Source organism: Colias croceus, chromosome 3, assembly GCF_905220415.1.
Source record: "Colias croceus chromosome 3, ilColCroc2.1".
In the NCBI taxonomy this organism is placed as follows: Eukaryota; Metazoa; Arthropoda; class Insecta; order Lepidoptera; family Pieridae; genus Colias; species Colias croceus.
In genome coordinates, this window is record NC_059539.1 from 7333816 (window position 1) to 7358705 (window position 24890).

General features: G+C 32.4%; 1 protein-coding gene across 4 annotated transcripts in view; it reads left to right on the forward strand.

Annotated features, from left to right (window-relative positions):
* The window catches only part of LOC123706450 (neural-cadherin), a 220204-nt gene that overhangs the window by 149739 nt on the left and 45575 nt on the right, over positions 1-24890 (forward strand). For all 4 annotated transcript variants that reach the window (XM_045655729.1, XM_045655728.1, XM_045655730.1 and 1 more), the window contains one exon: positions 20129-20272. In XM_045655729.1, coding sequence (XP_045511685.1) covers positions 20129-20272 — 144 coding nt within the window. The remainder of the gene's footprint in view (positions 1-20128; positions 20273-24890) is intronic.

A 24890-nucleotide genomic window follows, 5' to 3' on the forward strand; every position in this document is an offset into this window, starting at 1 on the left:
TCGTTATTCAGAGAACAGAACCCTTTTTCTAAAGCCATAAAACCAACGCGTGACTTTTCTTCACAAGTTTTTATTTACCCTTAGGGGGCCCTCATATCAAAATCGGCATACTTATGGAATGATGTATTGCTTTTTGTACAACATTTTTTTTTCAGACACGGTAAGGAAACAAACATCCAAGATATTTTTTTGAATACTTGCACCACTAACATTCAAGAATATCCTAATTGATTTAATTCGGTAATTGGAATAGCGTCGTTGGACACCCGAAGCAGTTGTATTTTACAATGGTGGTTTCCTTGCTTACTGAGTTACAGTCGCTGCGTTGTCGCTGTTCTATTGTACTCGGTCCAAGTCTGGGATAATATACGAATCTTTTATTCAAGCGCCCTGGCCCCAAAGAAAAGCAAGAAATACACAAAGATGGACTGGGCTCTCATTGTATCACTTTCAATAGAAACTTCACGTTGCCATTATGTTTAACAATTACGATGGCATCTTGTTTATTAAAGTCAATACATTTAAGTAACAGCTCAATGTACAGTTATATATTATAGGGCAACATTGCTTATGACTAATATACAATGACTGTCGTAGTGCGAAGTTTGATTTTCCTCCAAAGTTCTCTGGAGTAAAGTTCGGCTAAAGTGACTTCACCACTTCTTCATTGTGCCATCTCACTTATAGTGACCAAAGCTGTTCATTTGTTCGATTTTTTCTTTTTCATTCAAAGAAAATCGCTTTAGCTCAGTAAATATATTATCATTGAAATTTAGAAATAGATTTTTACAGCTAAATCAAGATAATTATATTTAAAAGGTAAAGACAAATTCATAATCGATATATATATATATAATGAAACGCGTTGTCACGGCATCACGTGTGAACGGCTGAACCAATTCCGATAATTCTTTTTTTATTATTATATTCCTTGAAGTACGAGGATGGTTCTAATGTTGAGAAAACGTAAATATGTACCACGGGCGAAGCCGGGGCCGCCCGCTAGTTCAAAATAAAGATACAAAAGGTGGGAAAATAATTTCCAAGTATCGTTTGTTAAAAGAAACGATTATTCTGGATTATAATCGTTCTGGAGCTTTTATACTATGATAAATGATTTATATTAGTTCTGCGGATATATACGGAGACAAAGAGTTATTCGAAATCCTCATAAAATATAAAACTATTAAAGCTATGTTCAAAGGATATTTTTTGTACAGACAATAATATATTATTGCTGCTTTTAATATAATACTTTTTATGCTCAATAAGATAAAGGTTAAAGTTTTTCTTATAGTCGTAGCTTTTACTCACGGCTATAACATTGATAATAGTGTTTAGTAAATTGTTTCTGTTGTCCCTTATTGCCTGCTTCGTATTCAGGTCCGCATGGGGAAAGGTTCCTGACTACAATAAAATTTTATCTATGTAGAAAAATGACTGATTCATTGTTTTCCGAGAAATGTCGAACCTTATTGCGTTAGTAATAGAATAATAACTGTTACTGCCCGTGTAACAAATCTGATATCTTATTAATTATATAATACACTGGAAGTAGCTTTATTAAAATAGTTGTCCTTGGACGGCGGGGATACTGAAGGACGCTCTTATTAATTTTCGCTGACTACGAACGTTTTGTAGCGTTAATAAGTGGGTTAAGCCAACTAAAAGGTCGATGATAAAACAGACAAGTGTCATTTCTGTCCTCAAGAAACCCTGAACCGAGTCGCCGGCAATGTGGATGGCAGAAGTTTAATGAGCTGTATGCTTAACGGTAACCAACTTGCAAACTCCTATTTGCTGTATCGACTTACTTGGCTATACAATTAAATTTGTTAAGCGTTGTCGTTCTGCGCTGTCTACATAATAGCTTTGTTAAATCAAGTTTACCTGCCTGTACGTTTCAATTTATTCAACCGTTGTAGCAATACAAAATGAACAATTTTATCTTTCACGATTAGTACATTTGTTAGTATATACTTTTAACGAAACGTATTTAAAAGTTTATATATTAGAACATGTGTTACTTGTATCTTTAATTTACTGTGCTATTTTGAATTATTGAACGAGTAATTTCATCCAAACCTCATCAATCATAAGCATTATCTAGCAATACCATATATCTGCGATAGTATGATAAGCTGGTGTATGCATCTACCGTTACCTCTAAAGATTAATAGGCAATGCTCTCAGGCAGTAATGGACCGTAAATAGCAGAAATGAGGGCTATAGGTAATGTTTTAGTCTCCGAAAACATGATCGCTTTAAAATGTCATTCATTAATTAAAAGTGAATATTGATATAAAAACATTAATTTCATTAATTCATGCTCATTAATGCATTATCTTTATAATTTAAAACTAAAAAGAGGCTTTTTATTATTTAAATCTGGTTTAAACACAAAAGAACTAACAAAAATGTATTCTCATTGCACAGTTAAAAGTTTAAAAAAGCTTTGTGGTCTGTCTACGTCGCTTCGCTGGACTAAAACTATTATTATCTTAGTATTAGTAGAGATACTCTAATTAAAGACCTTTTCTCTGTTATGTATGGATGATACAAGTAATTGCGAACTATTCTGCTTGTATTCGGGGAAAAAGCTAATTAAATTACTATGAAGTTTGTGTTAGTTACTAGACGATCAAACGAATGTAGCCATGACAAAGAAACTGCTTTATAAGTAGGACTCTAATAATAATTAATCAATAAATTAAAAATAATCTATTTCAATTATGGAGTCCACCTACTATAATAGAATAGAAGCAGAAATGCCATTGCATACTCGTTGCGTAGGAACTCTCGGCATAGCTTAATAGCGCCTAATGAAATTATTATTCATGGCACGTCTCCACAATTATCTCCGTGTGTCTACGTCCATCAATATTTCACAGCGGTTTATTAACCTGACACAATCCTATTTCATACGCCCGAAAAACTATTTCTATATGAATGTAAATGTTAAGTAGTTACAATATGAACATTTTCATTTGTGTAATTCCGCTATCCAGCGTTTGTGCTTAGATGCATTTAATTTTCACTAGTTTGTTCCGAAACGCAGCTTATACTGCTTTATTTGCAGCCGTTTCACTTTGATTCTTATTTTATTTTGCATTTCTATTTGCATTATTTAATTCAGTTGTGAAGTTTGCTTTCTTTCTTTCTTATATTATTTATTCATTGGCCTAATGGTAGGTACTTTTATAAAGGTTTCAATGAAAACAAATGTAAAAAATAAATTGAAACTCGAACAAATTCGATTCTTTCTCGAAAATCAGTCAATTAATTTTCATCAATAGGATGATATTTTGCATATAATTAAAATAGTTCCTGAGCTTTCAATTTAAGTGTATCAGATACAGTAATAGCCTTTAATCGTAATAATAATCACAATGTTGTGTGGCGTATAAATGTGGTATAAATACTTATCTCTAACATCGCTGTTGTGTAATGGGGAGTCGGAAATCGGAAGAGAGTTGGCGGCGACCCTCCTAACCCGACTTCCCTACTTTTAACACTTGGCAGGCTCCGAAGCGACGCTTCTTTGTTAGGATAAACTATGTTATCTTGGATGGACAGACTGCCCAAATTACATTGTGATGTGTATGAAAGCCACATATTTTATTTATGTTCGCATTTTCAGTTTTAGATAAACTAAAATTTAGAAGTTACGTTCGCTACGTTACTTATAAACAGAGTTAAAGGACGTGAACTATTATGAGAATATTCTTTTTATTATCTGAATTAAAATTGCCTCCGGGCATGCATACTATCAAATATTAAGTAAATATTTTGTATAATTACGTCATGTATCGGGATGCTTAACGATCCATCGGATTATTCGTAGCATGAAGCATAATGCTCTTAGACGTCAAGAAGGCTTTGCTGAGTGGTTATTTAGTTCTCGATGTATCATCATTATTGCTTAAGCGTGTCGTCCGCTTATGAGCGTATATTGATATTTATAGCTTAAGCCGTAACTGCACTATAAACTTGAGGTTAGCGCCGATTAGTGGCGGACTGATGGCGGCGCGACGCCATGACGGAAGGCGTATAGGTACTTCAATTTTATGAAAGTACCATTTATTCAGAACATTTCCACACAATAGAACCGGAAAGTCTATACAGAGCTGACTGTTTGCACAACACATAAAGCAAAAGCAAAAGAACTTGCGCAAACATATAAAATTTCTTTCGCAAATGGATACATATTATTATATATAAATTTTCCGTTGTTTCGTACTTGAGTATAATATGAAAAGAAAATCTAGTTTTCAAAGTAAATAAAGCTAATGAATTTATAAGACAAAATGAAAAAAACAATATGACTTGACTTGACGATAATTATAGGTACTTAATGAAACAAAATAAACTTTATTATTCACTACAAAAGTTTCGAATTTTGTCTAATGGATCTACTGTATACATATATTATATTGAAAAATCACTTCAAAAGACGTTCAGAAGTGTAATACAAAATCGTTGTAAGATGCAAAAACTTTCTTGAGATTTATTAGTAGCCATTTAGAGTGCGCCCTCGTGACTGTGACTTATATACACTATTAAATCTACGACTATATAGCACTATATTTTGAGTGGCCCTTATGTATAAATTTAAAATCCACAATATTCAAGAATCGATTCAGACTTCAATTAGATTCAGAGGATTCAATTAGATATGTAACGGTGGTTAATTTGCGAGTGATTCGCGAGCGCAATAAATATAAATGAGTTTAAACATATTATCTAGAGTCGGCATCACGGGTTACATACGGAGTTAAGCACATTAATTAACAGGAACTTTATTTCGGATCTAGCTATATTTTTTCGTGTTTGCGCGTCCTGGACGGGCTGTTTGTATTACCTCCGTTTACGAAGTGTTGTTGATCTTGTTAATTAATCGTTTTGTATGCAAACTGGGATTCCGGAAAGTTTTCGTTAAAAAATTTCTAAAAATTGAAATGAGTCGGAAAATGGAGATGATTATCAAAAATAATTTGTTCTATACAATATTGCGTTAAAGGAAAGTTCGTTTATTTATTTTCTGTTTTAACCCAACAATACTACTATTTGTTATTTCAAATTTTTCTGCAAGAAATTAGTTTCTTATTATTCCTTTGTTGAGATTTTCCAAGAAATTTTGTCTAGTAAAGGTTGTTATTCTTTATTAAATTAATGAAAGAAAGCTTAACATCGATGCTTCAAACTGTAAATTAAAAAATTAAAAAAAAAATGAATCAATATTCGAGTGATCCATCACAAAGACTCAAAATGAAGACTCACCATCAAAACCTTTTCTTATTTTTACATTTAGAATTTAAGTAAAATGTACGTTAAATTAACGATATGCGGTTCCTCCTACTTGTATAAATTGTGGCGCAAATCGTTCTATAATTTATAGCATGCACGAGAACTAATAATATAACTAATAACTCGAACATTTAAGCTAATTGTAAAATGAGAAATGACGTTGTTAGAGCCTATTTGTCGTATATCCATCTGACTGTGTAAAAATGAATATCGTTTAAAAAATAATGTCTAACAAGTGCTGTTCAAATTCAGCTCGCAGCTAAGAGTATTAAGAAGATATTGTCGTTTAAAGCGCTCCCGTACTTTTGTAGTAAACGAACTAACTCGAAGTGGACTTAGTTAAGGTGAAAATGTATTGGATTTTTGTCTAACGCTTAGAACTTGGTTGGCATTGATGCAATTTCTATTCACATATACATGATTTTCAATCAACACTGAGTGTATAAAGTAATGACTTGAATATCATTAAATCATTATTGTTATAGGTGAATAATAGATCCATACTAGCAGTGTTTTGGCAGATACTTAGGAAGGTCAACTGAGAATGTATTTGATTTAAATACAAAATTACGTAATGTTGATATAAAATTACTTAGTTTTGAAAACTCAAACTTCGTATAAAATTTTATTTTAAGGAAGCCTTAATCAGCTACCAAATATCATCAAAACTATTCAGTTTTCCAATATCACAGTCAACTGTCAAAGGCAAATTTGGATAGTTACGAAAAACTATTATTAACCGACGTGAAAGATTATTTGAACTAAATAAATTCATAAATCATTATAAACTTCTCATAGTAATAGTTAAATCTCGCGTATTAATTCGAGAGACTACTGATCCGAAAGGTACAAATTAATGATTGCGCAGTCGGTAATACTCCGACCTGACTCGACTCCTGGTTTTAATACAAGCTTCGGTCTCGCGAATTAAATTTTGCTTTTGATAACTTAATGATGAAAGATAATTAACTGTTATATTAAAACCAAATCTAGGTAAAACGAAAACAATGAATACTCGAAATTGAATGTAGAATGGAAATATAAAAGGAGGAACACGAAAAAATATTGCCACATACTGAAACTGCCGATGCAGCTTACTGTTATTTATGTCACACCATTAAATATGTTACGACGTGCTTAAATTTAATACCACGAGAGGTTCCTCTATCTATTTCCTAGTGTATGCAGCTTTAATGCATATTCAAGTAGGGTCATTGCGCCTGTTCGCGTCCACCTGCCTATTCGCGTCCATTTTGCGGATATCTTTTAGAAAATTCACGAAAATAAGTATACTTTATGTAAAATTATAATAAGAAAAATTTCCGATAATACCTCAATATATAAGAGACATGCACACATATTCAAAATATGCCTGCGCACCGCCTATCCTATTAAAAAAAAATATTTAATTTTGGGTATTAAACGAAATAACTAAAACGCGCAGGATTTTGAGAAAAAAATAGTGCGCAGCGTCTCGTTTGACGGTAAGTATCTTATTGTTAAATGTGAATTTTTGAATATGTAACTGTTTCTTTGCTTTGCTAACAAAACATGGAATAGTATGGATTATAAATCAGCTTATTTCTTTTACAATTAATAGCTAAAATAAGGTGGACGCGAATTACTACACCGAATTTGTACAACTTCCATTTTGCGTCCACGGTGGGCGCAAACTATACCTATAGTGCATAACGATAGAACATATTGCGTCCACATTGTTTTTCATGACGTAGCAATAAATTGTTTGTTAAAATATGTAATTTAAAATAGATTGTAAATTTTTCACTTAAGACCACAAGTTGATAATTTAAATTTTCATTCAAATTAGCAAATTTTTATGCTATTTTTTCATTTTAAAATGGGTAATCTAAGAATGCGACTAGTATTTTTGAGAATGAGAGTGTATTAGTCTGTGGTTAAGAAAATAATATAAACAAAAAAGAAATTTAATTCATTAGAAACTAAAAAATAGGGTAGGTAGGTAATCTTATAGAACTGATGATTATTTATTTACATAACGTAACTTTGTTTTTTGTTAATTTTTGGTTCTAATAATGATGAGAAGATAAGTATAAATAAGTTTTTCCAGTTTCCTTACACAGTGAATTATATTAATAATAATGTTGATTTTAGGGTTCCGAACCTCAAAAGGAAAAACCGGAATCCTTGTAGGATCACTTTGATATCCGTCCGTCTGTATGTCCGTCTGCCGGTCTTTCTGTCAAGACCCTTTTTCTCAGTAACGCGTGGAGGTATAAAGCTGAAATTTATATTGAATATTCAAGTCTACGGTCCCTTGAAGCAGTGAAAAAATCAAACTTATAAGCCAAAGCAATCAAAAGATACAGCCGTTTATGCTGCAAATTTTCGCAAATTTCGACATTCGCAAGGGAATCAAAACCTACAGGGTACTTTACGTGAACACAGACACTTGAAGTTTGGTACGAAGCAACGTTTTATAGCACAAATAAGGGAAACATTGAAAAAATAATCATTTATAGTTAAAACATATGAAAAAAGACAGGTTAATACGGAACCCTTGGTATGCGAGTCCCACTCGCATTTGGCCGGTTTTTATTAAATAACTATATTCGTAAATAAATGATTTATTAAAATCTAATTTTTATTTGCATTTATCTGATAAAATATCACCCAATACACTCTTTATTCCTTTTCTAAGCTGGTGGACGCGAACTGGTCCACGGGTGGACGCAAACTGGAATTTTTGGACGCGAACTGGGTAAAACGCCTAATTCTGCTATTTGTCTAGATAAATAAAAACCACATGATATTTCCAACATAATTGAAATTAAATCTTAAAATAGACTATGTAATGAACACGTTACATAAATTTTGCGTTGAAATTTGTTCTGGAACATTTTTATTTTCTCCTTCAAACTTTCCAACTGCACTAAGTGGACGCGAACAGGCGCAATTACCCTATTTTGTACGAATTTTTTGTGTATCAACACAACGTTCCAAAGAAAACTTGCAATTCTATAATATAAATGATTGTTTTCGAAGTCTTGTCAGAATCCCCGGAGAAATTACTCATTAGCAAGTTTTACAAAAGTTTGCTTTTGTATAGTTTATTTTTTGTGTTATATTTTACTGTAATATCGTGAATTCAAACCTTTGCTCATTTAGAGCGTAATTTTCGTTTTACTTTTTCGTGCCGACTCAATAGGTATTCAAATCTAGAATTTATTTTTAGAAAAAACTTCTATTTGATTTCTGGTTGAACAATATTTGACGATACTAACTGCGCTTTTTACGCTAGACTAATTCTTTGTGCACAACCATCCAAGTGCCATACTATATTTTGATCAGTGTTAAAGATGTATTTTTCTAGAAATTTCGTGGATCAAAATAAAAATATAATTATAATATGGGCACTTTCCTATCTTTAAAAAATAATAATCAAACAAATGATCTTGCGTGTATGTTTTTTCTAACTCCTTTATTCTCTGTGTTTTTCGTAGAACAGCAAGATAAGTATTTTAATGTTTTATCTCAATTTCAACCCTTAACTAACATCATAGTTAAGTGACTATATTAGAAGTTTATTTGTTTATAACATGATGTTTTGGTATTTGAAAACGTTGCAGATCGTTTGGCACAGCGCTAGGCGGGGTTGTTGGGGCTAGGGGCGGGCTCGGCGACGCGGCAGTCGCTCCGCGTTCCGTCGCCGACCGCCCGGCTCTCGCGCTTCCCTCCGTACTTCTATTCCCTTCAATGTCAAACCTGCCGAAACTCACAAAAGTGAAATCCCAATTTCAGTGCTGTGCAGTTATACAATTAGTGTGTGGCATGTAAGCGGTGTGGTATCGTAATCGCAGTCGATGCTTTAAGTGCGCCATGCGGTGAAAAACCGCTCTCTGGTGCTTGCACACGCGGATATGGTGGACCCCTTGAAAATATTTTGGGTTTTGACGAACAGCACTTACTTAGGTAAAATTGGATAATTTATTATTGAGAAACGTATGTCTGTAATAATTATGTAAGTCGAATTTATGTCGCAAATCTTCTGCGAAGTTCTCGTATCTGTATGTGTTATTTACGTCTGCTTTTACGACCCATTCCACACTCGATGTTAGACTTTCCCACAGTCCTCACCTCCCCCGTACTTTGTTCACAGGAAAACGGAATAAATTAATCTTTATAAACAGCTCTAACTCGTATAGCAAATAGTGTATTTTTATCTAAGTAGAGAAAGTTATGATTTTTTTCTGAAATAAATATATAGGCAACTTCTTGTGGTCGTCTTATCTTTATATTTCTTGATAATTACCATGCTTAATTTAAGATGTAAGCTGTGTCTTTAAAATACACTTAGCAGTAGAAAAAGAAAAAGTAGAATTAAATGTATTTTGTTTAACTTTAAAATCAACAAAGCATATTATTCTTCAAAGACAGTTTATATCTACAAATATACGTATCTTGGTTTCTGTATATATAATGAATTGCAGCCATTAAAGCTAATGTCCTACGCAACTGCCAAAAGTATTGTAACGAATGCCTGAATATAAAACTCATACTTTGCCAATTTTTCTCGTTTCAGAGAGTTTTAGAGAGGCTTTCATTTTTAATTGACCAACTGTTATAAATAAGTAGGTACCTGCTGACGCTGGACTTAAAGCCATTTTCTTTTAAAAGTTTTGTTTCATTAATTTTTCCCAAAATAACAATAAAAAATTAAACAAAGTGATAAATATGAGATTTCCAATATTGCTTGCGTTAAATTTCTTTCAATTTGTGTACGTGAGTAAAATAGTTATCATCTTGTGTTTAACATACACGTGCCCTTCTCGAATTAACTTGTTCAAAATAAATATAATATGTTATTTATACTCTTATTAGTTTACAATGCAAATAGAAAGCTAAACTTAAGTGGCATTATATCCACAGAGATTTGAGTGAATGATCTTTAAAGTAATTGAAGTGTTTATTACACACTTTTATTGTATGTCGTTAAAGTGAAGATGGGATCCGTATTTCATGCAATTGGCATTTATATTTTTAGAATAAATGTATAGCATTCAAATGTTTTTATATAAACCTTTGTTATAGGTAACATCAATCAGAGATTTTTCGAACAGGATAAAATAACATATTATGTTCGAGTTCCTTGTTGGAAAAATATACATAATACTCGTTCATATTTGACGACGCGGTTGGCGCAGTGGTAAAGTAACTGCCTACTGAGCCGACGGTCCCGGGTTCGATCCCCGGTCAGGGCAAATATTTGTGTGATGAACTCAATTATTTGTTCTTGGGTCTGGGTGTTATTATCTATATATGTATTTATTAAATATTATATTTATCGTCGCCTAGTACCCACAACACAAGCCTTAATTGAGCTTACTGTGGGACTAGGTCGATTTGTGTAATAATGTCCTATAATATTTATTATATTTAATATTTATATCTATTTTTCTGACGATCCTTTATGCTATTGGCGTAATACAACAAAGAAAAAAATATATAACAATGGGTAATCGTTAAACTTATATTTTACATATTGTGATAAATCATTAAAGGGTATTTGCATGTTTATTCAGCTTTGTCTATTTACAAAATATAAATCTATAACAGTTCCATTGAAAATATAATTGTGCGAAAATTCGCATATTATCGTATGAGGATCTCCAGCAACACTTTTGTTTAAAGTCACAGTGTATCATTGACATAAACTTTAGCATATATTAACTTGTAAGGAACTTGATATGTTACAAGCATCATACTTGTTTGTGTCAAAACTTTAATGGAGTATTTTGTGACTAGAGATCTCGCTTCGCCACCGCTTTACGCGAATTTCTTGACGATTGTCACAAGATATGAGCAGATACAAAGAAAGTACATTTACATCTGTAACATTATATAACAAGGGAATAAAGTTCGTTATGTAATAAATTGCAAATATATAAAGTGTATGCTCATATATTACGTCAAAAATGTAAGTCAATGGTTTGATAAATTTAAACCGTAATTACCTTTTAATTAATCCAGCTGCGGGCATTTATGGTCTCTATTGTACTTTGAAATAGTAAACATTTTATTTTACATTAATGTAAGAACAAATTAATGAAGTTAAATAACATAACCTTTTTAATATTAAAGTAAACTAATAAGTTATTCCAATTTAATATTAATATTCTGTTTTTGTAAACATAAGAAAACACTGGAGTAACAATTTGGCATCGCAACTTGGGATAAATTATTTTAACTGAAAGAACAAGGCTTGAAAAGTATGATAATTTTCGAAATAGAGCGAGCCTCTAAGGTATTCATGAAACTCTTGAAAAGTTTCAATAAAATCGGTCCAATGAATTCCACGTAATACCTGCTTAGAATCTCGCAAACATTGTCACGTTAGATATTTATATTTATGACAACTAAGGGATACAATTAAAACACGTATCGCATATAAATTTCAAGAATAAATCGTGTCCGTTATTGGAAGTGTTCGTAACGCTAGCGACTCTCTAGCGTATTGCATAGATAAAAGTAAAATATAGATACAAATCTGTTTTGCTGGAAAATGACAAATGCAATATCAATACAACTGTGACCGAGTGGATGCAATGTCGCGTCAGTGCAATAAGGGCGCACCTGGGGCCAGACAGATTGGCGACACGGCGTCCGCAGCGAGATACAGATGAGACAATAACTCAATCTGAGCTGTTGCACTCCGGCTGCCGTAACTGCGGCCGTCATTCCGACACGACGATCCTCTTCATACAGCTTAGTTACCTCCCTCGTGTCTTCGAAAACAACGTTCGTTCGCAACCTTCGACTCACATGATAGATTGCTCCGCTATCGAGTAATTCGTGAACAGAACCTACAGTCTCACACCATTTCTCATCTCGTCAGTCCCTCGGTAGGAATCACGCGAAAGCTCTCGGGTCTTCTTTTATTCATTTCAGAGTAATCTTCGAAATCGGTGTGCCGTTCCGAGTGCTTTATGAATAAATATTTTTAATAAAATGTGGATCGACACTCTCGTTTACACTGTCATTTAAAATTAAACACGTTTGCATTTCTCAAAAATGTTTTACATCGTAGTGAATTTTATCAGGTAACGATATTTTATGCAAAATAATATTTTCTACTGATTGCATGCTGTTAAACTTGAAAACTAAAGTGGAATAATAAATTATTTATATTCGTTTAATGAAAAGCCTGTTGTTATAAATACTTTATTAATGTAATGATAAGAACATTTATGCTGTCGAGAAACAAGGATTTCACAATAATCGATTTAGATTTTTCTGAGTTTGTCTACTTCTAAGTTTGTGGTATATTTTATTCAATTCAGTGGTTTGTGGAAAATGTATTTACGATATTAAAGTTAGAGTTTTTGGAACACACAAAATAACCGCCACCCTGAATTTGTATATTTACCCTTTCCCTTTGACTCTATTGGGTATTAAATAAAGATATTTACATTTACTCCTTTACGGCTGTTTTGATATAAAACAAGAATTTATTATATCGCTTTCTTTGGATGCTACTTTATCCCTTTTTCCGTAAGGCTTCAAAGGTTGTTTTTGTATGAGAAAAATAATTAATTAGACTTGAGCTGACCTTACAAATCTTTAAAATAAATTAGAGTGTACTATGGTATAATGACGGAGGTGTTAATAATGTTGTTATTATATAAATACCAAAACATACGAATGTTTATGGAAAGTTTATTCTAATAATAACAAGAGCTCTCAGAGCGTCATCATTTCTCTGAGAAATAGAGCGAATAATGTAATGTATGATAATTATATTTGCTTACCGTAAACAGAATATTCTGTAAACAAATTCCAAGCTTTCTGGTACATTAATGGTTGGAAATTCTTCTCGTTATCGCAAACACAAAAATGTATTTTGATGACGAAAGCCATTTCCAGTTGCACTCCACACAGATACGGCACTTCAACCACAGAGTAAAGTTACTTAGTCTAATTTATAGTTGTTCTAGCTTCTGTTGTTTATTATTTTGCCACTTCCACGCGGTCATCGCTTCTCGAACAATTATTATCTATCCTGAGTATTGGAGAGAAATTTGTCTTATGTTTTGCTGAGAGTAAATAACACAACGTTTTAATATACTCATAAAATTATTGATATAGATTATATAGATCGATGCGAACCAAAGTGAATCAAATAGCATTTTAGTTCAATTGTGTAATGAAATAGAAACATTTGGTTTCCACTTGAAATTCGAATGATTACATACACATGATTATATGGAACTATCCGCTATTTTTCCTGCATGTGAAGTGGTTGCGGTTTGGTTGGAAATTTGAACATTAAATTCAATTACACGTATTCCAAACTAAAGCATCAAGTGGTAGCTCTGAAATCATTATCACGGAAGAGGGTCAAGAGCGTCCATTGCACACAAATTCAGGGAGTTTATTTTTCATGACCGTTGTAGGTGACTACATGGCAACACTCGTGCTCGGGCTTGTTTATTTAATTCCCCGCTAACTAAACTGTTTAGGGTCGTATCCGTAAGTTGCCACAAACACAATTAAGGATACCTTTCCGATGTGATCTCTTTTGACCTTACCGTAAGCTGTATATCATGTACTTAGTTTGAGTACAAATTGGATATTTAGTTAAAATAATAAGGGAAATGTCTGAACTCTCTTTATTTACAATAAATGTTAGTATTACATAAAAAAGGGTATTAGGTTAAAAGGTTATTTTTTAAACATTTCTATCAGAAGATAATAAAATCGTTATAACTCAATACGATCAAATATAAAATTATTGTTTCACAATAGCTAAATTCAGAATATTTTTTTTGAATAACGGGGAAATATTGAATGCTTTAAAATTACAGTTGTCTTTAGTGTGAAACAGACCATTCATATATTTTATGGATATTCTAAGCTATACACTGGTTATGAAATTCCTCTGAGTCGAAATCTAAAAGTTGATGTCATTGGGTACGATTTGAGACGTATATAAAGAAGTATATTTACTAAAATGTGGCATAAAACAAGAAAATATATTTTAGGTTAAATTCTATGTCTCGAAGAAAATTATTAATTCACCATGAAATAGCAATTATTTTAATACTACCGTGCAAAATTACTTTGGAGATACCTTTCCATGTTTTCCTCGATCGATTTGGTTCAGTAAAAGTTTTAATGTCTATTTTTTGTAATAAGTAGTCAAGAACAAAGTAAAACAGCTATTATGACAATTTTGCTTTAATAAGTTGTTTGGAAGTAAGCCAAACCTAGGTATTGTTTACAATTAATAATATACCCAACGGTCTCGCTAACTGCTGTACTTCTAGAGGAAGGTAACATTACTGACTGACCGACCTGACCGATTGGCTTGGTTGGTAGTGGCAATGCCTTCCAAGCCAGAGGTCGTGGGTTCGATTCCCACCCGGGACAAATATTTGTGTGATGAAAATAGATGTTTGCTCTGTGTCTGGGTGTTGAATATCTATATATAAGTATTTATTTATAATTATATTTATTATACGTACGGTTACTTACATATTTTGTAAAATTAAATTGTAATACTGAAATGATTTAAAAGAGCAACTATGGAGTTTCTTGCCGATTCTTCTCCATAGATACTGCTTTCCGAATCGGTGGTAAATGATAAAAATATGTATTGACGTTTCAAAAGTGCTTCTCGAAGAAGTCTAATTGAATAAATAAATGTTTGAGTTTGAGTTTGAGTTTATGTATGTATGTTTATCAGCCATCTGGTTTCCATAATACAAGCGAAAGCTTAGTATGGGATCAGATCGTGCCGTGTGTGAAAAATTGTCCTGAAAATATGTATATATGTATTATGTATGTAACTACTAAACTAAATACTGTCATGTGTACTAAATACTGTCATTTTCGAATAAGGTCATCGAGTTCAATAAAATAGTTAAGATATTAAACTTTCTTGCTCTCGGTTAAGTTGTAGCGTTGTTATTTAAACAGAAATAGTTCTTTCACTGTTAAGAAACATCAAGTCTTGATATAAACATATAACTGAGATAAGCTAGATCCGCTATTACTCACTCGAGTCTAAGAAGGAAATCTCGTTTAGAATTCTGCTAACTATATTCATCCCTCGGGCCACACTCGTATCAATACAATGACATCTCTATAATGTTGCTATGAACCCATATCTATTGACACCAATATATTTTGTGATTGAAAAAATACACTTATCGAAACCGGAAAACTGAGTGAACATTTTATTTGTCATACCAAAGTGTTATGATCACGAATACACTCTGAATTTTGTGTATATTGTGTTTGAAATCACCAGCATAAATTAACAGGACGCGAGTCACAATAACAAATTAGCATACATTGTATAGGAATAAACCTTATCTGTGGAGCCCAATTCATTTAATTATTAAGTTCAATCCAATCCTATTCACCAATTAACAGTCACTTTAGAATATACAAGCAAGTTCAAAAATATGAACATTTTAAAACAGAGTGAGAATTATTATAGTTATAAATTTTTAACAAAGTCGCAAAATTTTATAATACAGCACAAAATAATAGCGCTTAAGCTGCACCAAGCAAGAAAATGATAAAACGTTCTAAAACCTCCATAAATTTGTCTTATTGGACGATATAAGCGTAGTCCAGTATCATGCTTCTATTGGGATTTCGGATATATACAGTGGAGACATATCAGAATGACCGACCTTATACACCGCAACACCCTGCTGGGAAATATACGTGATTTGTGATATCTTCACTTTCGTTGATAAGCTTTTTATTCAAACCTTTAATAAGTTATTACGTGTTTCGAGAAAGATTCTCGTGAAGCACTCTTTGTTTTATGCGCGCATTGTAGATAACATTGCATTTTCCTGGTGTAAACTGAGTAAAAAAGTTGTTCTTATAACGTCATAAATGTATTGTTTTCACTTTGTCTACTTATAACTTTATTATTTCTAATTAATAAGCTACCCTAGTATTGCACATACCACGTAATTGTTTTTTATTGTATTATGATTATCCCACTAGTTGTCTGGTTGAGCTCAATTTATAGTGATAGAACCTTTATTAAAATTAAAATTAACCTGTTATATGGCTGGATGTTTTATTAAATTAAAAAGTATTGATTTATTGATTAATAATTTACTTAAAAACTGAAACAAAGCTAGTGAACAATTCTAGTACAAAAATATTTGAAGTTATGAATACCTTTCAATCAACATTTACAATACATATCGTCAGTCACAAATATTTCTAAAATAAAAAATGTATTTTTGTTATTTTGGAATAGAATAAAAATATACTGTGTATTGTATAATGCTATCCATATCATATTCACGTATATTAATTAATACCCGCTGTATTATGTTTGCTATGTTATACAAATAGCGTTAAGACGAGATTGCAAACTTGTAAAAACATGTATATTTTCAAATGAAAGAAAATACATTTCACAAAAACAGGCACGTTCATAAATTTTCAAGTAAAAATCAACACTTATTCTCTGCCTGCCTGCCGGCTTTGTTGCTGTCTGAGAAAAGCATCGGCTGTTAAAAACTAATTACCGACTTCCCTGTTTCGTTGACGTGCAACGAAAATAAAGCTATTGTTTTCTTGTAAAGTTTTCAGACACAGACATAAATCTTCAACACAGGATATCGATATCCTGAATCAAACATTAAGTTTTCAATCGCGTTCAGTGAAAGAGAAGAATCCCCATTTATCTCAGAAAGAACGTAGGGATCTGATAAGTCGATCAGGCGAGAGCTCTGCTGGGCTTAACGTATTCAAGTGAGATGCACGTACGTTCCGTACGGAAGCGAAGATTTGCTCGGACTAAACGGATGATACTTCATACTGTGTTCATACGTAGGCTGTTAGGCTCAGTGACGTCATGATAATATGTCGGCATTAAGTCGGCAATAAGATCGCACTTGGCCCCGGGACGTTTCTGCACGTAATTCCATTAAGCGGAGTAGATGTTGTGCATTTTGTTATATCCATTATAGAGAGCTCTCATGAATTTGTGTTTGTGGATTATGCGCATGCTAATATATTACATATTAGATTAGAGATGGTTGTTCTTAACAGATATTATATCATGCTAATAGTGTATTTAAAAATAATGTTACTCAAAAATATCTTGTGTTCAGGAACTTTAGTTAAAATAAAATAAATATTAATAAAAGCAATGATGGTCATAAAATAAAGCACAATAAAATCTGGAGGAAACCCTATCAAAGGACGGTTCTTTTGAGAAAATGGAAAAATCCCTAATACATGAATAAAACAATTTTTTGTCGATATACAATTTTATTAAAGTAGATTTCTGTGGCCGACGAGGAGTCGCTGCACACGGAAAATGTAAGTGCGTTAAGATCGTTGTATCAGAAGAGAGTACAAAATAACGTAGAATTTCATGATGTAACACTCAGGTTTGTGAGAAAATTTCTCTTAAAATGACTAGAAGAAAAATATCTTTAGTGGCGTGAGATAAAATGAGGACGCAAGCAAAAAAAACTTAGAGGAATATTTTTCAATCGATGAAGCATTTATGGCGTATTCAACCTTGACTTAATAAATTATATGAAATCATAATAAGAAAAAGATAGTGGAATTTAATGTTCAACAATGCCCGTAAATATATTAAAATATATACTTATAATAAATCTTGCCACTTTTGGCTGGCTGGGAAATATGAAGACATAAATTTCGTATGTGTTGTTTAATGGAAACAGACTCGTTTATGTATTCCTGTATGCTAAAAGGCAGTGGAATATTAAATGAGAGAAGCCGAGTTGTCCGCGTCAATTTTTACGAGAGTTTCCACAGTTTTCTAACAAAATTGTTGGACCTCGGACCGCGCTGTCCCTTGGTTTGTCAAAAAGTTGCCCGCGGCGTCGTTACGCTGCTCTTTATGCGCTGATTAGTTTTTATGGACGACCAATTCAACAATAAAACTTGAAACTTTTTCCTGGAGATAAACAAATTGGAACAACGATCATTAGAAAACTTTGTGTTTACATTTCGAGAAGAAATGTTGCAAATCAAAACGAATGATAAAAGTTTATATTTGCATGTCCTGTATTTAGTACAAAAGTATCTTAGTTGACCGCCTTACACCAAATTCTCATATTTTATTATAAATAAATTTCAAGTTTTTAAGTCGATACCTAATAGTGTTATCGCTGAAAAGATTGTATAATTCAAAGCACAACTTTGAAGTCTGTAAAGTGAAATATTCTATTTCTATTGAATTAAATAATATTTCGTCTCGTTTTATTTTACATGATATGCTAATTAAAACCTCATCGAATCAACACACATTCAGTATAAACGTTTATTCTAAGAAAGCCTTTCTAATTATGTGCTAATGTTCTTGGAGGATAAATTATTTCACCGCGGCCCGAAACCAAGCGTAGAAGTTTTATGACACCAACATGTGGGTCGGATTAAGGCAGAAAAACCACAAAGTGTTTGTATATTAAAGCGGGAAGAAATTTTCTCGAAGGGTTCCTAATTTATCATCCGCAGCTCAGCTGTGATAAAATCTTTTAATAGAGAAATTTTCATACTGCTTAGTTTCCATGGCCTTGAATACTAGCTAACCTTTTAAGCGTTAATGCAAAATAATTTACAGGAGTGCTTGCAAATGAATATAATTGTTAATAGCTTTACTGGATGAGATTTAATGTACTCAACTTAAAAGCTCACATTTCTTCTTATATCTGTTTTATATTTGACTTGACCTGGCAAGAGCAAATACAGAGAAGACTGTAGAAACTGCTTCCCGAATAAGTGGTAAATAATAAAATGTATTTTGTGGATTGAAAAGCGCTTCTATAAGAAGTCTTGTTGAAAGAATAAAATTTTGAGTTTGAGTTTGAATAAATCTTTCTCGAAATATGCTTTTCGAGAAAACGATTATTATAGTTTATATCCATGTATATTGCTATAATATAACACCACAACAACACAATATTTGTTTTTGTTTCAAAGTTATTTTGACATAATAATTATTTATTAAAATACAAGTGTCTATCAATAGATTCACAGACTAAATATTTGTTAAATTAGCACACCAAATACACAAGCTGATATCTATCATAATCGTGCATTCAGCGGAAATGAAAATCATTCACACATCGTATTTATTCTACAAAGACCACAGTAATATCCAATTATTTTCAAAATTATTATGGATGGATTGCCAACGGGTATGTGAAATTGAGCTGTATCGCTTTAGCCACAATATTCAAATGTTTCATGTGCCATATTGAATCAGGTGGCACAATAATAACCGAGTTGGTTCATGGCACTGTGCTCTAAGTTGATTCTGGCTTCAGAAGTTTGTACAGTGAACTTTATCTTAGGATATCTCTTGAAGCGGTGTCGACTGAAGTAGGTGAAACTAATGCGAACTTATTCAGGAAATAAATGTTATATTTATCTTATGCTGATTGAATGAATGCTTTTTCTTCGAGTCTGCTTGATTAAATTTTGTTAGAATAAGTTTTTATAGTATTTACGAACGCTATCGGTATAATGCAGTCTCAGCTATGCTCATCGATCGTTCATACAATGCGAGTGACACTCGTACACTATTTCTGGAACACTGAACTTTTCCACTGCTTTAACCTCTACGACTTATTGTTGAGAACCCTTTGCATATCATTATATTTATATCCACGCTGAATTTAAGGTAGAAATAAGAATAACACAATTTTAAACGAATAGCAATAAAATAACGACTCCATAAATCTTTGGTATTGTGTTTCTGACATAAATTCATGTCGCAACGTTTTACGGCTTTCAAAGTTTGACCATTGTTATTTCTTTTCAGTGACGAAGTTCATCCGAATTGGAATTGCGGACAAAAATGACAACCCGCCCTACTTCGATAAGGAGCTGTACGAGGCTGAGGTCGATGAAAATGAAGATATACAGCACACAGTCCTCACCGTCACCGCCAAAGATCACGACGAATGTAAGTCTTTACTATTATATACCTAATATTTCAAGCAACGTAAGATCACTTCATTTAATAGAATTAAATATTTAAATGAATATAATGTAAAAGGAAGAGCATTGCAATGTCGTTGGAATTTAAATTGAAAATTAGTTAAATAAGATAAAATATATGCTAGCTCTTTTTGCTAACACAACGTAATATATTATTTTCTTAATCTTACAGTTCTTATGTTACAAAAAAGCTGTTTTTTTGCTAAATTCTATAGAGATAACTAGTTAGGAAATAATACTCCTGTATTTTAATGAGAACAATAATTGAATGATTAGTTGAATAATTGGACTTAAAGTAATAACACGTAAATTCAGAATAAATTACAAGCGTATAATGTTAGTATTATGCCGTGTGTATTCACGTGAATATCGACAAGTCAACATAACAAACACAACGCACGAACTCGATCTGATATCTCTGGATACGTAGGTGTTGCCCTATTTCTGTTTAGTCGCTCATGCAGCTTACGAAAATCGAGCATATGCAATGACCCAATCTTTAGTTGGGTTGACAGTTTTGTTATAATGGAGAAGTGTGCCAGGCGTTCATTGAAAAGCAGATCAGTGGTGACAATGGATTTGCGTCTGTCGCTTCGGAGTTTGACCGCAATGTTTATCAGATTTAGTTATAGTCTATTAAATTTCCGTCTTAATTTATGACGATAATAAATCCTGTAAATGTCTATCATCTGAAAGCTTCCTAATTATTCCTCGTTCTCTTTTGTTATAATGATGAGCGTAGCAGCGATGTTTTAAACTTTAATTACTTTCATATTTAGGATTTCTTCTTTGTTGTTGTTTTATAATTACAAGAGCGAAGCGTGACCTAGACGTATCCGAACTCGAAAGCTAAAGAGGAAATCATTAAAAGGTGTTTATTGATAAAACACCTTGTACGACTTCGTTTTCAATGGTCTTTGTGAACGTATAATACCTTTTGTGTTTCCCCTGTGGCTTTGTTCGCTTCTTTTTCAATCCATATTCAAATTGATTAAATTGCTTTTGATGTACAAATAGCCTAATTCAGTATCGGTAACAGTTCCATCGCCGTGAGTAAATAATCGAGTTACGTAAAATAAATAAGTGAATATTCTGGAACGATACGCATATAAATAGGATTCGTGATATAATACGTAAGGGTCGCATGATTAACCTTCATATTGTCCGCGTTGTTACTGGAGTTCTTTCTTCCATGCATCATGTTATAATGTTTCCGAAGAAATATACAAAAATCAACTTGCCTCTATATTTAATAGAACACTATTGGAAATTTAGTTATTAAAACAGAATCAATGTCTTATAGATTTATCCATAAGCTTTATTTTTGGATATCTTAATAATCAAATTCATTGAATACATCAACTGCATATAATTACACTATACTTATGTTTATACTCAGCTCAGTTTATTCTCAATATTAATGCAAAGTTCCAAGTAGTGGAGCATCGTCATCGACGTGTGAATGTGCCAGTTTGGCGCATACATCTTGTTCAAAGTTTCCTGTGAGAACACATAATATATTATAACTCAAGTATTTATATAGACCGCACGAGTTACTGAGAAATCCGAAGTGTGATCGATGAGTTTACATAGTCACGGTAACTAGGAAAACCACTTTTCACAACTTTAAGTTTTTCATGGGTATATTAGCATGCGTTTGTAGGAAATCAATTTATATAAGAAATAATATATATACCTATTACATAATAGATTTGCATACATTGCTTGCCATGCTTATCTCTGAAGGTCTTACAGAAATTAAATAATGACACTGACACTATATGAATTATTTATATCCAAAAGACTTCATTAAGATGCTAACTTGTTTAAATTTGCAACATTCTTGCAGTTATTGAATGTTATTTTATGATTAATCGTTGCTGTTGTAGAAATGTATATAGGGTAGTTAAATGTTCCGTGTTGCATCGTAAATCTATTGACACCGGTAATATAAGGCCATTAATTTTCACAGCACGTGTAATGAATTTTAGTTTCTTTTTTAACATCGTTTTTCCGAGAGTTTTAGAGATTAATCTCGGAAAAAGTAGTAACTGCAATTGAGCAAAAACATAACATTAATTATTTGTAAACTCATTTACTTAGCTTTAAATGTAAGCATATTAATAGTGTTTTTGTATTTAAAAAAATAATCATATCTTATTCGTTAATTTCTGTGTGTGCTCTAGATACACAATAAAGGAATTTAAAGTAACAACAAATACCTTACAAAAATAAGAAATTTCATTACCATGTTGAGAGCTTAAGAAGATTCGAATAGAAATGTACAAGAGTTCTCACTACGCTCAGTGCTTGTGTCGAAGCAGATTTCCCCAGTCTTGTTATGTTTCCCATTTTCAATTTAAATACATTGTAATGCATTTACGTAATTCTTATAAGAATTCAAGAAGCCTTCTCAAGTATAAATTGTAATAGATCATTGTCTATCGTAGAAAAGAAAAGAAATAGAAACTTCCTTATTAAAAGGAGCTTAAATGATCTTTGCAATATAATTGGCTGACTTGTAAAGGGGATCACTTTTTCGTTACACTTTATTAAGTGATTGTTTCTCCTATTAATCACTTGAGCCCCACCCGGCGAAATTAACGAGGGAAAGAGATTTATTTATACGAAATTACAAAACAAAGTAAATAGATTTTCTGTATTTTTAGCGGCTATATCCTGTTTCGACGAAGTAAATTAATTAAGCAACAATTTCGGTAGTGTTCATCGTGCAACTTGTTAAACTATTAAATTGTTGCCGTTACTCGCTGCGCTAGATATTTGCTTAAGTCTCCATTTAACCGCATCCTGTATCGCAAGTTTGCAGGAGAATGTATGTGCTATCTACCTCAGCCCTCTCAGAAACATTCGCACTAATGTAATGGATTAGCTGGCTTTTGAATTATTTACCTAATCTACTGCTGGAGAAGCGTTGTATTCGATAGAATGGCAGTACTCGTCTTGAGTAGTTATGAGTAACTAATAGCTTTCATCAAATTTCCATGATAGTATGTTTGATTAGTTACTCTCAGTAGCTTATGTTTGATTAGTTACTCTCAGTAGCTTTCTATACAAAATGTAGTTACGATTGTAATATAATAGCTGTTAAATTAATACTACATAGTACACATATACTTAGTAACCTTGTTACTGTAATAATAGTTTATTTTTATATCAGTTTTGCTCTACCATCTCTTAAGCTATCTACAATGTTGCATTCGCAAGTAATATTATTAAAATAATAAAATAAAAAGTTACTTTAGTGTGCGATGTAGCACGGCTATTTCCATTGAAAATTAAATGACTTAGACATCACAAGAAAACTTTGCAAAAGAGTTTTCGGCTTATCAAAGAACAATGTACATAAATTTGGCCGCCCTTTAAAATTAATAAGTAGCTACTAAATTATTACAAAGTACCTAAGCTTAAAGGTCTATAAATTAGCAAAGTGAAGGTCCTCAATGGGTGTAGCTCCTTGAATAATTACTTATCTATCGTATCGCAGTACTTAATGGGGCATCTGAAAGCGAGTGGCGATATCTAAATTGGTCTAACTGCTTAGGATAATATAATTGCTCAGTCGTTAGTCACACGACATCGGAATACATATTAGGTATGTAGCGCGTAATCCGGTACCATAGTGACGTTCTATAATCTAATTATTGCTAGAAAATGTATTTTAATAAACATAACGTTACTTTGGAAATTATGTACTACTGATTAAAAATTGGGCGTAATTTCAGGAACATATTTCATGAAAAACAACATAAATTAAACAGTTCACGAGTCATCTGTTTCGGAACTGAAAAAAAAAGACCTGGAAAAGAAAAATTATAAAACTTTACCAGCTGAATAATTCCATGATTTACGTAAAATTGGATTGCAGAGAGGATTTCTTTAAAAACGACTGGCATTCCTAACTAGTCTTTGAGAAAACTTTATTATCACTATAACGCTCTTCTTGGAATTGAAGTTTTATAATAAAGAGATAACTTACCCTTTACCTGCTATTTTGTTTTTTAAGGATAGAATAGAATATTTTCATTTGATGGCCAAAGCTCTTACGGCTAGTCCAATAAAGCCTCGTGAACAGCAGACTTATCAAAAATATTACTGACTTAGTAAAAGTGTTATCAACAATATTGTTAACCTACAAACAACTTTATTGTTTTAATTAAATCCTTTATTTTAATATAAATAATTGAACGTAATAAAGTACAAAGGGTAGTCTCACCGCCTACAGCGAAATCAACCGGACGTATAATTATTTAAAGTTAAAACATTTTCAATGTAGCTTTTTCGTATTTATCAATTTCAATGGTTAGCCAAACGATTAGGGACAATTTTATAATGCTTTATAATGCTTTTAGGGCCTTATAATATAACTAGCTTTCCGCCCGCAGCTTCGCCCGGGCACTCAAAGAAAAACCCGCATAGTTTCCGTTTCCGTGGGATTTCCGGGATTGCGTCATTTTCCCGGGATAAAAAGTAACTTATGTCCTTTCTCGGGCATCAAAATATCTCCATACCAAATTTCATGAAAATTGTTTTTTTTTTATTATTAGGTTAGAATTCTTAAATTT